The following is a 14507-nucleotide window of genomic DNA, read 5'->3' as shown; positions in this document are numbered from 1 at the left end:
GGTCTCTGAGTGTCCCTCTGGGCCCTGGGCTTGTGTGTGGACTCCAGGTCACAGCCCTGTCTCGGGAGCCCTCTGACGCCTCCCTAAGAGGGTGTGGTTCCAGGGATGGCACCCCACAGCCCACCCATGTGACATCACCGCTCGCCCACTCCTGGCAATGCACGTGGACGTGACGCTCGGGGCTGATTCACATAGCACTGAGTGCTTTAACCAAAGTTGGGGAACCACCTGAATTTCACCTTTCTGTCTTTGGTGCTTACCAACAACCGCTCCCCAAACAAGGCCAGGCTCTCCTGAAGTCACTCACTCGAGACCACCAGTGCCCACAGCGCTGAGCCTCGTTGGTCAGCCGGAACCATGCCAGACCCGAGGGGCTGGGGGCCTGGATTCAGGTTCAGAATCCACCACTCCCCAGTTGGCCAGGCCTCTGCAGGTGCACTGCTGAGCATGGCCAGAGTTTAGGGAGGAGAGTGAAGAGCAGATCGGCCAGCAGAGGGCGCCCGCACACAGGTGGCCTGGACCCATCACCCCCAGAAGCCCAGGGGCCTCGCTGGATCTCCTGCCAATGCTCAGATGCTGTCTCAGAACACAGTGAACACTTTCTGTGAAACATCGAAGAAGCAGAATGTGTGCTACCTCGTCTTCCTCCTCTAACAGCGACCAGGGAACAAAGCCAGACAGGGTGTGAAGGGGGAGAAGCGATGTTTTTTCTTTGGTCCACGAACCCCTGCCTCAAACACCTTCTGAGATGTTGCAAGGCAGCTGCCTTTGGTTCCCAGGGGTGTGAGCAGTAAAGCCTGGGATGCGATCGAGGGCCGGGAAGCGTTCTGTCCCTGTAACCTGAGCCGCCCACGCAGGGCCTGCACCTCCCATAAGGGGCCCCAGGGTCCTTCCAGGTCCTCTGACCCCAGCCACGGTGAGCATTGCACACCAGGCCTGCTGGTCATTCTGGAGGAGCCTTGTAGCCCTGCTCTCTCACTCCCCACACCACAGCAACTGACGCCCAGCCCTGAGGAACTGGTGGGATCAACGCTACAAAGTGATGCTTGGGAAAAAGTCAGCAGGGGTGAGGATCACAAACAGTGCTCCTGCCTGCCCGGGAGGGACTGATGACCTTCAACAAGGACATCACAGATAGAGTTACACAAGGCACGAGGGGTCCCTGAGAGCTCACATGCCTGTTGGCCGTGGTGGTCCAGAACCTCTAGAGTGAGGTTCAAGGATAAGTGAGGTTGGCTGTAATGAACCTCAGTGCCTTCATTTCAGCGCGTCCCGAGGCGTCTTTCCTGCCTTCTGCTCCCAGCATGGCCACGTTGTGTGGATTTGCCTCATGTTTCTGCAGCTGACCGAGGAGAAGTGGAACAGCTGGGCCCCACACCGTCGCGGGAACTCCGACAGTAGATCCAGCTGCCCTGAGGCCCATCCTCACCTCCTGAGTAGTTTGCGTCCTACCCACCTGGCCAGAGCCCCTCGCATGCCTGACCCCCAACTCCCTTCCTGGCTGCATCCCCAGTCCACCCATGGTCCCCCATCTCTAGGCAGGGGCAGGGTCTCCCAGTGGCCCTCTGCTCACATCCAGCCCAAGGGGTCGCCCCAGGATGCACTTGCTCCCAGCTGCTGCCGTCCACAATTGCAGGAGAAACCAGTGGAGGGGCACTGTTTCCCCACAGGGCACCCAGCCCATCCGACTGCACATAGGTGCCCCGTCCCTCTCCAGGGGGTCTCTCCTGGCTTGCTTTCTCGGGTCCTCGCAGCCATACAACCAGTGATGGTGCCCAGGGTACACAGGGGCTGAGCATGGAGCCCGACACCCTCAAGAGCAGAGACCCAAACCCGGCTGCCCAGCGCCATGTCCTGCAGAGAGTCAGGCCTGGGACACTCAACCTCACAGCCTCCCTGGCTCCTGTGGGGCACCTGGAGGTGGCCCTGCCCCCTCTCTCTGCAGCTGGCCCTGGGGTTCCACCAGGAAGGTGACATCGTTGCTCCTAGGGCCTCACAGGCCGTGAAGCCTGTGCCACTGTTCCTCCTGCCGGGCTCAGAGCTCAGGCGCCTCGTCCTGGGACTCACAGCCAGGACACGGCAGGCACAGCAGGCGACACACAGGACTGCCTGGGCCAGGAAGAACCACCAGTGTCCACCCGGCAAAGGGCAGGGCCCTTCCTGCCTCAGCTCCCGCCCCTCCTGGCCCTGTCGTCCGCACCACAGGGGCCTCCTTCCCCCCGGGCAGGCAGAGAGCAGAGCTGTGGTCAGGCACGCAGGCCTGGGCGATGCAGCCCTCAGAGGCCCAGAGCTGTAAAGGAGGAGAGCGGCAGGGGACGGGGAAGCATGGCTGACCCTCAGCGTGACCCAGGCCCAGGTGGAGGGGCTGCGAGTCCCCTTTGGGGAGAGCGGGAGAGGGGCCCAGTGTAGGAGGTGAGAGAGCCGTTGTGCAGATGGGAGTACTGAGGCCCAGGGGGGCAGGCCTCTGCTCCTCCACAGCTAGCCACTCCCTGCACTGGGAGCAGCTGAGGGTCCTAGTTCCCAGAAGAAAGATCCCCCTGGCCAGCTCAGGGGAAAGACAGGGACCCTGAAGGCAGAGGACGGAGCTGGGCACGGGGGAGCAGTGGGGAGAGGGTGCTGAGCCACTTCCTGTAAGGCAGGTATATGGGGGGATGCTGAGTGAGGGAATACCCACAGGAAGGCTCCTGATCACCGCCCAGCTTGTTCCAGGTGACCCCAGCGGTATCCATTGACCTGGCGACAACTGGCACTGAGCTCTGCGTAGACCTTGGACCACTTCTCCAATTAGATGTGTGCTACCTACCAATGTGGTACTAGGAGGCACAGAGAGGTTAAGTGACTGGACAGAGGTCACACAGATGCGACTGGGTCCCCTTGTCTGAACATGGGTGCTAGAGAATTCCCAGGGCCACCCCCAGATGGGACTGCAGGAGGAGAGGGGGAGCAAAGCCAAACGTCCTCATCAGCCAACACCTGTCGGTGCAGCAGGAGCCCAGCGCCTGGCCACCGAGCAGCCCAGAGGCCACTGCAGTCCATTTAGGTTGTTACAGGGACTCGAATCAAGGGGGCCAGTTGGCCGCGACTCTGCACCTCCCCCAGCCACAGCACTGCTCCCCAAGGCCGCGAGGAAATTCAAGCCATGCGTGGGTCACAGGGGCCTTCCAGGAGCCAGGAGCAGGAACTGCCAGAGAGCGAGCATCATGGGCTCTGAGCATCCCGGAGTGGGGAGGGGACGGCCACACAGGCTCACAGATCAAATAAAGAGCCCCTGGGTGGGTCATGGCACCCTAGGTGCTCCCTGTGTTCCCAGAAGCCAGGCTTGGGGTGGGGCTCGCGATCAGCACAGGTGCAGGGGAAAACGCCCCCAGGATCAGAGAGGAAGCAGCACCGATCTCCTCTTCGGATTTACTCTCTGGCCCCTAGCCCATCCCTGGGCTACGGTGCCAGGCTGACATGGCCACGCCTGGCAGTCATGCCCCAGTCCCCATTCTGGGGGACATGAACGGTCGGTACCTAAGGCTGGCTTGGTAACGTTGGAAGAGCAGCCTCTCGACTGAGCCTCAGTCTCCCTCTCTGTCAGACGGGCTCAGACTCCATTCCACCCACCACAGCTGCAATGGGTCTTCCACAGAGGGCGCGCGGGGCGGCTGGTTCATAGGTTTCTCGCTCCTGATGGGGCGGCCATGCAGGGTTTCCGGTAAGAGCACACAGCCAGCTGGGTGATGCTATCTCAGAGACCGTCGGACGAAAGCCACCCACCCCGCGGTTGACATGCCAGCTCCAGTGATCCCCTGGGGGATATGGAGCCGAGAGCTACGTGCTGTCCAGGCCGAGCTCAATACAGTGGGTGGGCATCCCAGTTCTCGGCCAGTGGACTTAGCTCCTGTTTGCTCCTCCGATAACATGCGTGACCTTCGTTAATATTTACCTGCAGCTGCCCCATCCCCCGCTGTGATCATGGCTTAAATACGGACAAGGACAAGGACAGGGCTCCGTCTCCCCATCCTTGCTCCTTCCACCGGCCCTGGACACTGGGTCCTCGTAAGTATGCTCCCTGGGGAGGGTTCTGGGGGGCCGGCAGGGCCGGTGGGGAGGGGCCGCTGGGCTGTGCTCCCAGCACTGGCTGTCCTGTCACCATAGTAACAGCAGCCCCCAAGGTCCTTTCCCCAAGCCTGCCCAGTGCGTCCCAGCTCTGTAAGCGAAGTGGAGGAGGGCAGCAGGCCCCACGGTCCTGGGGCCCCAGGAGGAGCGACCTGGGCAGGAGGAGCAGTGCTGTCCTTCCCACAGCCCCGGGGTCTGCCCAGGGCTTCCGCACATCCTTGCCGTTTCTGCAAACGAGGGTGGTAAGACGGACACAGAGGCAGGGAGCAGCCTCGGCTCACACCCTCCTTCCTCTCCGGACACAGCCAGGGGCTCAGAATGGGCCCTCCCCCCACATCATGGCGGGCCTAGAGCACAGAGGAGGACCTGAAGCCCCCACAAGCGGCACTCACGTCCAGGGTTTGAGTGGCAGGTCCTGGGTACTCACTCGGGGCCAGGCCACGTCTAAGCTCAGTGCATGTATTATTAAGATTATTTATTTGGTAGGCAGAGGGAGAGGCAGGGAGAGAAGGAGCAATAGAGAGAGATGAGAGGAGGAACGGGTAGGGGGGAGAGAGAGAGAGAGAGAGAGAGAGACTCCCATCTGCTGGCTCTCTCCATGATGCCTGCAATAGCGGGGGCGGGGCTGGGAGCCGGGAGGTAACTGCAGTCTCCCACGTGGGTGTCAGGGAACTGATTAACTTCAGTTGTCACAACTGCTGCTCCAGGAAGCTGGAGACAGGAGCTGAGCTCGGATCAAACCCAGGCCCCTGACATGGACATGGGCTTTCTGAGCCGGATCTGAACCCTGCACCCCGTACCCACACCCCAGGGCACGTACTGCTGCATTTCAGACTCACAACGGCCTGGGAGGTGCAAGACTGACCTCAGACCTGCTCTGACCTTCACAGAGCCTGAGGCCCCAGGACCCAGCTGTCCGGTCCTTCCTGAGAAAGCCAGACTGGTGCCAGGATTCTAAAAGATGACTCACTTAAGTGAAAGAGTTACAGAGAGAGACAGACAGAGATCTTCCCTCTGCTGGTTACTCCCCAAGAGGCTGCAAAGGCCAGGGCTGGGGCCAGGCTGAAACTTCCTCTGGGCGCCAGGAGCCCAACCACTTGGGCCATCCTCTGCTGCTTTTCTAGGCACATTAGCAGGGAGCTGGGTTGGAAACCGAGCAAACTTAACCTCCTGGGCCACTTCTCCGGCCCTGATCCCAGCGTTGTCCCTGAGTCTCTGTGGGGTCTTGTCCACCCGAGGGCCCTCTCTTGGCCTCAGAGCCTCCACTGTAAAAGGAAGAAACCAGATAGCCTGGGGCACCCAGGATGGGGTGGGGAATAATGTGGTTGTCCAGGCAGCAGGTCTGCCCACCCCTCCCCATGCAATCTTTCCCCCCCTCTTTGGAGCCCAGCAGTTCCTGGAGTAGGAGGGCGTCTCAGCCCACCCCACCCCTCAGTGGGAGTGCTGGGCACCTCCCCCAGGAGCCCTGTGTGAGAGCATGGAGGGCCTGGGGTCGCCTCCGCCCAACCTGCACAGCTGGGCAGAGCAAGGCCCAGGGGATGCTGGCCAATGCCCAGTGGAAAGTTGTGTGGCTGGCGGGGAGCTGCAGCCTCTAGCCAAAGGCCACCGGGAGAAGCTGGCATCCGCCCTGTTAGGCTCAGCTCCCCCTGGTAACTGAGCCCTGCAGAGGTGGGATTTCCATCCGGCCTGGAGACGGCACCACCATCCAGGTGGGTGGTGTCAGGGAAACCTGAGGCGGTGGAAATACACAGAAAGGATCCCTGTGCCTTCTTCTCCACCCCGCGCCCCCCCCCACCCCCCCGCCGGGCTGGCCACTGTAGGAGACGCAGACACCCACGGGTTGTACAAATTTGGTCTGCACTGCCAGAGACCCTGTGCAAGTCTGCTGGCCACGCCCCTCAGCATGGCGTCAGTGGGTGGCCTCCGGCAGGCATCACGGGCCCCGACTCAGGGCTTGGCGCCCCTTCTCTCCCACAGGACAATGCCGCCCTCTGTCTCTCGGGCGCTCCTCCTGCTGGCCGTCCTGGGCTGCCTGCTGCCCGGCTTCCTGGCCAACGAGGCCCAGGAGACAGCCGTTTCCAGCCATGAGCAGGACCCCCCAGCCTGCCACAGGATCGCCCCGAGCCTGGCCGAGTTCGCCCTCAGCCTGTACCGCGAGGTGGCCCGCGAGTCCAACACCACCAATATCTTCTTCTCCCCGGTGAGCATCGCCCTGGCCTTTGCCATGCTCTCCTTGGGGGCCAAGGGGGACACCCACACCCAGGTCCTGGAGGGCCTGAAGTTCAACCTCACGGAGACGGCCGAGGCGCAGATCCACGACGGCTTCCGGCACCTCCTGCTCACCGTCAACAGGCCCGACAGCGAGCTGCAGCTGGCCGCCGGCAACGCCCTGGTCGTCCATGAGAACCTGAAGCTGCAGCACAAGTTTCTGGAAGACGCCAAGAACCTGTACCACTCCGAAGCCTTCCTCGTCAACTTCAGTGACCCCGAGCACGCCAAGACCAAGATCAACAGCTACGTGGAGAAGGGGACCCGAGGGAAGATCCTGGAGCTGGTGAAGGAGCTGGACCCCCGCACACTCCTTGCTCTGGTGAATTACGTTTTCTTCAAAGGTGAGGATGCCCAGCAGCTCAGCAGGTGCCCATGGAAACCCCCAGAACAGACGCCGGGGCCCGTCCTTGGGCTGTCCTGGTAGCGCCTGATGTAGGCTGGACGGCGCGGCGTGGCCCGGGTCCCCTGCTTTCCCACACACCACACTGCATCCCATCAACCACAGGGAATAGGGGCTCAGTGCTCAGCACCATGGGCTTCCCTGCAGGACTCTCAGAGCCCTCACTGGGGTGAGAGCTCCCCTCGCCCCCCAGCCGCCCTCCTGCCTCCAAGTGCTCAACACGGCAGAGGTTGGGGCCCACAGGGTGCTCTGAGGCTGTTCCCACTGTGCCAGGGAGAGCTCAGGGTCAAGACCAGGGCCAAGCCCTCCCGCGGGGCTCCCTCCCTGCACAGTGCTGTGGCCAGGGCCGGCACAGCTGAGCTCCCAGCTCCAGTGAGACCTAGAACGGGGCTCGGCCTCCCCAGCCATCAGCTCCACCCACTTGAGAGAAAGGAGGGTCCTAGGGTCCCTGGGCTCCTGCCCCTTGGCTGTCTTCATGGCGGGGTCCTCTTTTGTTACACAGGGGGAGGCTGCTGGTGCACCTGTATTGCCCCTGTAGTTCCCATGACAAGGACTTAGGAGCAGCACCCAGAGTGCTCGCCCTGGGTGATGAGTGGAGCCCCAAGACAACAACTTCCAGCGCTCAGACTGGTGCAGGCAGGAGCTTGTTCATCCTCCTCCAGGCTCTGGTTCACTGGGAGATGCCTCCTAGCCTCCTAGCGCAGGCTTCACCCGGACACAGAAGCAGCATCAGGGGTTCCCGTGAGAGAGAAACAGACATCCATGCAGGAGTGTGGCACCCTTGACATGCATGGGTCAGGGGAGCAACAGAAGGGATAAGGGTGGGACAAGGAGAGAGAGCACCTTCAGGAGTGGTCTAAGGTGAGAGGGAAAAAGAGAGCGAGCGAGCGAGCGAGCGAGAGCTCTCCTCGTTTTTGGCCTCCTTTATGAATGGGGGAGGGATTTCCACAAGGGTGCAGCCACCTGGGAATTGTCTGCCACCTCCATGGATCCCTCATGGAGCTTAGTGTCCATATTGTCATGGCGTCTCCCTTCTAGGTCCTGGATGAAGCAGGTGCATTCTGTGAAAGGCGTTGTTTTGATTGACAGGTTGAGGGATAGTGTTACATTGTAGCTTTCAAGGATTTGGGGCTCACACCACATTCCAGCCAGGCTTAAATACACACATAACCCAGGCTCGCTTGCGCGCTCTCTCTTACTCTCTCCTTCTCCCTCTTTGCCTTCTTTGCTCCTTCCCTCCAGTCTGCCGGGTTTCCCCCAGTAACCCCTTTCCTTACTCCGGTGTTTGGTGTTTTGTGGCGGCCTTACCCGGGTGCCGTGATGCGGATCCAGGCTCCCCCAGTGACTGCTCTCCCTTCGGGGATCTCTGAGCTGCTCTGGTCCTGGATTTCTGTCAGTCACAAAGCACACCCCGGAACTCCTTCCACGCCACTGAACGCCCTGCGAATCCACCCACACCAGCCTTCCCAATTCTGAGGTAAGACGCAGAACAGGACATTCCCACGGCGACTTCTACTTCGAGTTGTGGTTCTACTCCTGTCTGCTTGTCTGAAAGTCCTAGTATGAGGTGCTAACCGCAACTCCGAAAGGCTTTCGGTCTCTACGGACGCTGTGTCCGGGCAACAGTGGGCGTGGGTGACGACTCGACCTCCTGTTTCCCTTCTACAGGCTGAGCCCTGGGCTCCAGTGGGTGCTTGGGTGACGACCCCGCCCTCTGCTCCTGTATCCTCTCGGTAGTCAGATGGCCAGGATTCAAGGGTGCTTGCTGTCCACCGATCTGACTCTACAGGTCGCAATGGGAACTTTCTCTTCCCACGTTCCGTCTGATTCTCCTCTTGGCAGCCTCCTAATTGCCACTCAGATTGGCTCCAGCTCACAAACATGGATGCCTCATCTTTCTCTGAAATCGGGCATGGCCCATGTATGACCTTAACAGTCAGCCAAAGTGGCCCCTCCAGGATACGTTTGACCCTGATAGCATTCAAGATCTTTATCTCTTCTGAGCGAGTGGGGAAACGGAAGGAGATCCCACATGTTCAAGCTTTTTCTATCTTCTGTCTAAACCTGCCGTGTGTACTTCCTGCTCTCCGTCCAGGTCCTCTTGGCCTCCAAAGTTTCCACCAGAGGTCAAGGGCCTGAGCTGAAACTCTGCCCTCTGTGTCCGCGGCCCTAGCTCCTCACTGTCTCTGCTCCCTGTAGCTCCCCCTCCCACCCAGGAATTACGACTTTATCTCCGAGCCAGGCCTGGTCCACAGTCTGCTCCCCCAGTCTTGTCAATGATCCTCCAGCAAGTTTGGGAATGGCCATTTCCATAATTTCACTCTCCAGCCCTCATCCTCCAACTGGTCTCTGCCCCTCCCTCCCCTGTTCCAGTTTCACCATAGAATAGCAAGGGAGTGGTAATCCCAGCCTTCTGAGCGCCCTGCTTATTGAGAAACAAGTCAGGTAGCCCACTCTTCCAATGGCTCTTTGTTTTATCCTGAGCAAGCCAGACAGGAAATCAGGTCTTTTGACCTCCATTCTTGCCTTGGAGCATTGGCTTCCGGCCCAAGGTCAGAACAGCCTTGCAGCTGCCTGAAGCACTTTTCAGAGGCAGTGCCAGGACTGACTATGACTTCATGGGCCTGAGTTGTTCTTAGGAGAAATAAGGCAACTGTAACTAGACACTGTGTTTGAAGAAATGTCTCTCTTTGAATCTAGGAAGATCAAATAAAGCTATTTTCCCACACACTGGCCAAAAAAATAAATAAATAAACACATAACCCAGACACCAAAGGCACAGTGCCTGTGCTCTGGGGGGCAGAGCTCTGGATTTTCCCTCTGGTCTTAGTTGTCCTCGCCCATGTCCTTCCATCCCTGTGGATGCTGATGTGAGCCCCTTTCTCAGATGAGGCTGAGGCTCGGCGAGGTCACACGCACCCAACGCCCGCCCGGCCCCCAGCTGGTGCTCAGCTCCCTCTGCCCTCCCCGCCTCCCCAGGGAAGTGGGAGAAGCCCTTCGAGCCCGAGAACACCAAGGAAGAGGACTTCCACGTGGACACCACGAGCACAGTGCGGGTGCCCATGATGTCGCGCCTCGGCCGCTATAACGTGTTCCACTGCAGCACGCTGGCCAGCACGGTGCTGCTCATGGACTACAAGGGCAACGCCACGGCCCTCTTCCTCCTGCCGGACCAAGGCAAGCTGCAGCACCTGGAGGACACGCTCACCACCGAGCTCATCGCCAAGTTCCTGGCAAAAAGCAACCCCAGGTGACTCCCCGCCCACAGCGGCCCGGGACCCTCGGGACCTCTGGCCTCACTGGGAGCGAGGCCATGGCCAGCGGTCGGGGCTGGGGAGGGTGGACCCCATGGGCTTTGTGCCACCGCTGAGGCAGGTGCTCAGTACGGTGGCAGCAGCCAGGCTGTGTGAAAGGGACAGTGACCAGGGTGAGGAGGTCAAGGCCATGTCCTTGGGATCCCCCCCGCCCCCAGCATGCACAAGACCACTTTCCAACATCCAGTGCCCAATGTAGTGACAGTAACAGCAGCACAGGCTACGGCAGAACCAAGGAGGGCTTCCTGGCACGGTGGCAGCTGAGTGTGGGGTCCAAGCACAGATGTCCCTGGTGGGCAGGGGAAGAGGCCCAGCAGAGCAAAGGACCAGCGTGGGAGAGGCCGGGACCTGTGTGCAGAGAGCTGGTGTGCTGTGACGTCACTCGAGTGCTCTCCTGACTGAGCAGGGAAGGGCACCAGGCATGCCCAACATCCATGCAGAACCATGTTGGGAACCGTGCCCGTGCCCTGCCAAGCTGCTGCCCACTGTGCCCTCAAGACACAAACGACCAAACAAGCAGGGCTGAGGGTCAAAGCCGATTGGATGCCATCAGCCCTCTGCCCCGCCCCACCCTGCCCAAGGTCCCTGCACCCAGGTTGAGAACAGGGGCCTAGGAGCAGCCGTGGCCACAACTGGTCTTAGAGCCCCAGTACCCATCTGCCCGCCCTCCCAGGACTGAACCTGCTCCCTACAACCAGAGCTGAGCCCTATGCCTGCCGGTCCACTCTCCTCCCCCACGAGACAGCTGTCTCTCAGCACCTGCCACCGCCAGCCATGTTCCCCTGGGAGCCAGGCACTGGGCAGTCCTGGGGGGGACACCAACTCTGCAGGGCAGCATGAGATGCTCTTCCAGGGACACCCTGGATTTGCCTGAGGGCTTCTCAGGGGAGGTGGCTTTCCAGGGGCTGGCAGGACAGTGGGCCCTGTGGGTGCTGACACTCTGATACCTGCTGCAATGGGGGCTACAAGGACAATGACCGAGTCAGCGTCCCTGTGGGTGTGGGGGAGGGGCCGCGCTAAGTAGGAGACACCAGGAGGAAAGAACACAGTGCCCACGCTGGGCCCTGAGGATGGGAGCAAGGAATGAGAAGTTTTCATTTTCTTCCCTGCTCAACAGCACTGTCACGGTCCATTTTCCCAAACTCTCCATTTCTGGAACCTACGATCTGAAACCCCTCCTGGGCAAACTGGGCATCACCCAGGTCTTCAGCGACAACGCAGACCTCTCGGGGATCACGGAACAGGCGGCTCTAAAGGTCTCCAAGGTGAGGCCCCCAGGGACCAGGCTGCACACTGATGTCTGGGGCCCGAGATGGGGAGAGGCAGGGCCCGGGCAGGAGATGGGGACAGCCCGAGACGCACACCAGGTCAGACCTGGCTGCTCCCGGGGCCCACTTGATGCACTGGGACGGGAAGTGTCAGGGGACAGATTTCAGGAGGGGGCTTCATGCAAGGAGACCCCCTGAGCTTGGGTCAGCGACCCCTGGCTCAGCGTGCCCATGGCCTTCTCGTCTGGGCCTCGATTTCCCTGCCCTGACAGAGGTCAGTCAGTGATTCCAAAGCACGACCTGGCCCCTTCCCTCTGTGCCATGGGGCTGTGTTGCTGTCACGTCTGAACATGAGAGAGTTCAGCTACGGGTGACGGCTGCTCAGTGACATTGCAGGACCAGTGACCAAGTGGAGCTCAGAGGCTGCACACGGAGGGGACAGAACGGCACTGTGAGTGCCACCCCACAGCCCTTCTGCCCAAGGACCTGAAAATTGTAGAGAATGGAGTGTGGTGGGGGCACATAGAGGGGACAAGGCCATCGTGCCCTGCTGAGATTGGGGTGCAGCCAGGGGGCTGGGCAGGTGGGTAAGGAATGAGGGGACGGTGGGATGGCCTCAGATGAGAGAGAGAGAGAAGTGTGGGAGCCCCAGGGTGGAGGGATAGGACAGGGCAGCCCTGGCCAGCAGCAGAAAAGCCCACGTGAGCCGCTCCTGGGTGCGCCGTCCACCTGGTCCCTGTCCAGGCCTGGGTGGGGCTGGCACAGGCTCAGCTCTCGGCTCTGCTTCTGTGCCTCCAGGCCCTGCACAAGGCGGTACTGACCATCGACGAGAGAGGGACCGAAGCTGCTGGGACGACTGTCCTGGAGATCATACCCATGTCTATGCCCGAGACCGTCACTTTCAACAGGCCCTTCCTCTTTGTCATCTACAGTCACGAGGTCAAGAGTCCCCTCTTCGTGGGAAAAGTGGTGGATCCCACCCAACACTAACAGCACCCCCCCACCCCAGCACATTAAAGCTCTGAGCTGCCCTCCCCAGGTGCAGCCCCTCACCTGTGGTCTCTGAGTGTCCCTCTGGGCCCTGGGCTTGTGTGTGGACTCCAGGTCACAGCCCTGTCTCGGGAGCCCTCTGACGCCTCCCTAAGAGGGTGTGGTTCCAGGGATGGCACCCCACAGCCCACCCATGTGACATCACCGCTCGCCCACTCCTGGCAATGCACGTGGACGTGACGCTCGGGGCTGATTCACATGGCACTGAGTGCTTTAACCAAAGTTGGGGAACCACCTGAATTTCACCTTTCTGTCTTTGGTGCTTACCAACAACCGCTCCCCAAACAAGGCCAGGCTCTCCTGAAGTCACTCACTCGAGACCACCAGTGCCCACAGCGCTGAGCCTCGTTGGTCAGCCGGAACCATGCCAGACCCGAGGGGCTGGGGGCCTGGATTCAGGTTCAGAATCCACCACTCCCCAGTTGGCCAGGCCTCTGCAGGTGCACTGCTGAGCATGGCCAGAGTTTAGGGAGGAGAGTGAAGAGCAGATCGGCCAGCAGAGGGCGCCCGCACACAGGTGGCCTGGACCCATCACCCCCAGAAGCCCAGGGGCCTCGCTGGATCTCCTGCCAATGCTCAGATGCTGTCTCAGAACACAGTGAACACTTTCTGTGAAACATCGAAGAAGCAGAATGTGTGCTACCTCGTCTTCCTCCTCTAACAGCGACCAGGGAACAAAGCCAGACAGGGTGTGAAGGGGGAGAAGCGATGTTTTTTCTTTGGTCCACGAACCCCTGCCTCAAACACCTTCTGAGATGTTGCAAGGCAGCTGCCTTTGGTTCCCAGGGGTGTGAGCAGTAAAGCCTGGGATGCGATCGAGGGCCGGGAAGCGTTCTGTCCCTGTAACCTGAGCCGCCCACGCAGGGCCTGCACCTCCCATAAGGGGCCCCAGGGTCCTTCCAGGTCCTCTGACCCCAGCCACGGTGAGCGTTGCACACCAGGCCTGCTGGTCATTCTGGAGGAGCCTTGTAGCCCTGCTCTCTCACTCCCCACACCACAGCAACTGACGCCCAGCCCTGAGGAACTGGTGGGATCAACGCTACAAAGTGATGCTTGGGAAAAAGTCAGCAGGGGTGAGGATCACAAACAGTGCTCCTGCCTGCCCGGGAGGGACTGATGACCTTCAACAAGGACATCGCAGATAGAGTTACACAAGGCATGAGGGGTCCTTGAGAGCTCACGTGCCTGTTGGCCGTGGTGGTCCAGAACCTCTAGAGTGAGGTTCAAGGATAAGTGAGGTTGGCTGTCATGAACCTCAGTGCCTTCATTTCAGCGCGTCCCGAGGCGTCTTTCCTGCCTCCTGCTCCCAGCATGGCCACGTTGTGTGGATTTGCCTCATTTTTCTGCAGCTGACCGAGGAGGAGAAGTGGAACAGCTGGGCCCCACACCGTCGCGGGAACTCCGACAGTAGATCCAGCTGCCCTGAGGCCCATCCTCACCTCCTGAGTAGTTTGCGTCCTACCCACCTGGCCAGAGCCCCTCGCATGCCTGACCCCCAACTCCCTTCCTGGCTGCATCCCCAGTCCACCCATGGTCCCCCATCTCTCGGCAGGGGCAGGGTCTCCCAGTGGCCCTCTGCTCACGTCCAGCCCAAGGGGTCGCCCCAGGATGCACTTGCTCCCAGCAGCTGCCGTCCACAATTGCAGCAGAAACCAGTGGAGGGGCACTGTTTCCCCACAGGGCACCCAGCCCATCCGACTGCACATAGGTGCCCCGTCCCTCTCCAGGGGGTCTCTCCTGGCTTGCTTTCTCGGGTCCTCGCAGCCATACATCCAGTGACGGTGCCCAGGGTACACAGGGGCTGAGCATGGAGCCCAACACCGTCAAGAGCAGAGACCCAAACCCGGCTGCCCAGCGCCATGTCCTACTGTCAGCCAGGCCTGGGACACTCAACCTCACAGCCTCCCTGGCTCTTGCGGGGCACCTGGAGGTGGCCCTGCCCCCTCTCTCTGCAGCTGGCCCTGGGATTCCACCAGGAAGGTGACATCGTTGCTCCTAGGGCCTCACAGGCCGTGAAGCCTGTTGCCACTGTTCCTCCTGCCGGGCTCAGAGCTCAGGCGCCTCGTCCTGGGACTCACAGCCAGGACACGGCAGGCACAGCAG

General features: G+C 60.7%; 1 protein-coding gene across 1 annotated transcript; it reads left to right on the top strand.

Annotated features, from left to right (window-relative positions):
- Positions 1–3952: 3952 nt before the first annotated feature.
- Positions 3953–12406, top strand: LOC133751653 (alpha-1-antiproteinase F). The gene is made up of 5 exons (XM_062181840.1): positions 3953–4041; positions 6079–6713; positions 9752–10022; positions 11204–11351; positions 12153–12406. The coding sequence occupies exons 2-5, from the start codon at positions 6083–6085 to the stop codon at positions 12342–12344; spliced, it is 1242 nt and encodes a 413-aa protein (XP_062037824.1). The 5' UTR covers positions 3953–4041; positions 6079–6082; the 3' UTR covers positions 12345–12406.
- Positions 12407–14507: the final 2101 nt, after the last annotated feature.

This window comes from Lepus europaeus, chromosome 22 (assembly GCF_033115175.1).
Source record: "Lepus europaeus isolate LE1 chromosome 22, mLepTim1.pri, whole genome shotgun sequence".
In the NCBI taxonomy this organism is placed as follows: Eukaryota; Metazoa; Chordata; class Mammalia; order Lagomorpha; family Leporidae; genus Lepus; species Lepus europaeus.
The sequence above is the reverse complement of the archived record's forward strand: the minus strand, read 5'-3'. Positions and strand labels throughout refer to the sequence as shown.

Bases quoted from the DNA above. Each gene is read 5' to 3' on its own strand.
- LOC133751653 (XM_062181840.1), top strand. From the start codon at position 6,083: ATGCCGCCCTCTGTCTCTCGGGCGCTCCTCCTGCTGGCCGTCCTGGGC. The intron at 6,714-9,751 runs GTGAGGATGCCC...CCGCCTCCCCAG, and splicing joins GAATTACGTTTTCTTCAAAG to GGAAGTGGGAGAAGCCCTTC. The intron at 11,352-12,152 runs GTGAGGCCCCCA...CTGTGCCTCCAG, and splicing joins CGGCTCTAAAGGTCTCCAAG to GCCCTGCACAAGGCGGTACT.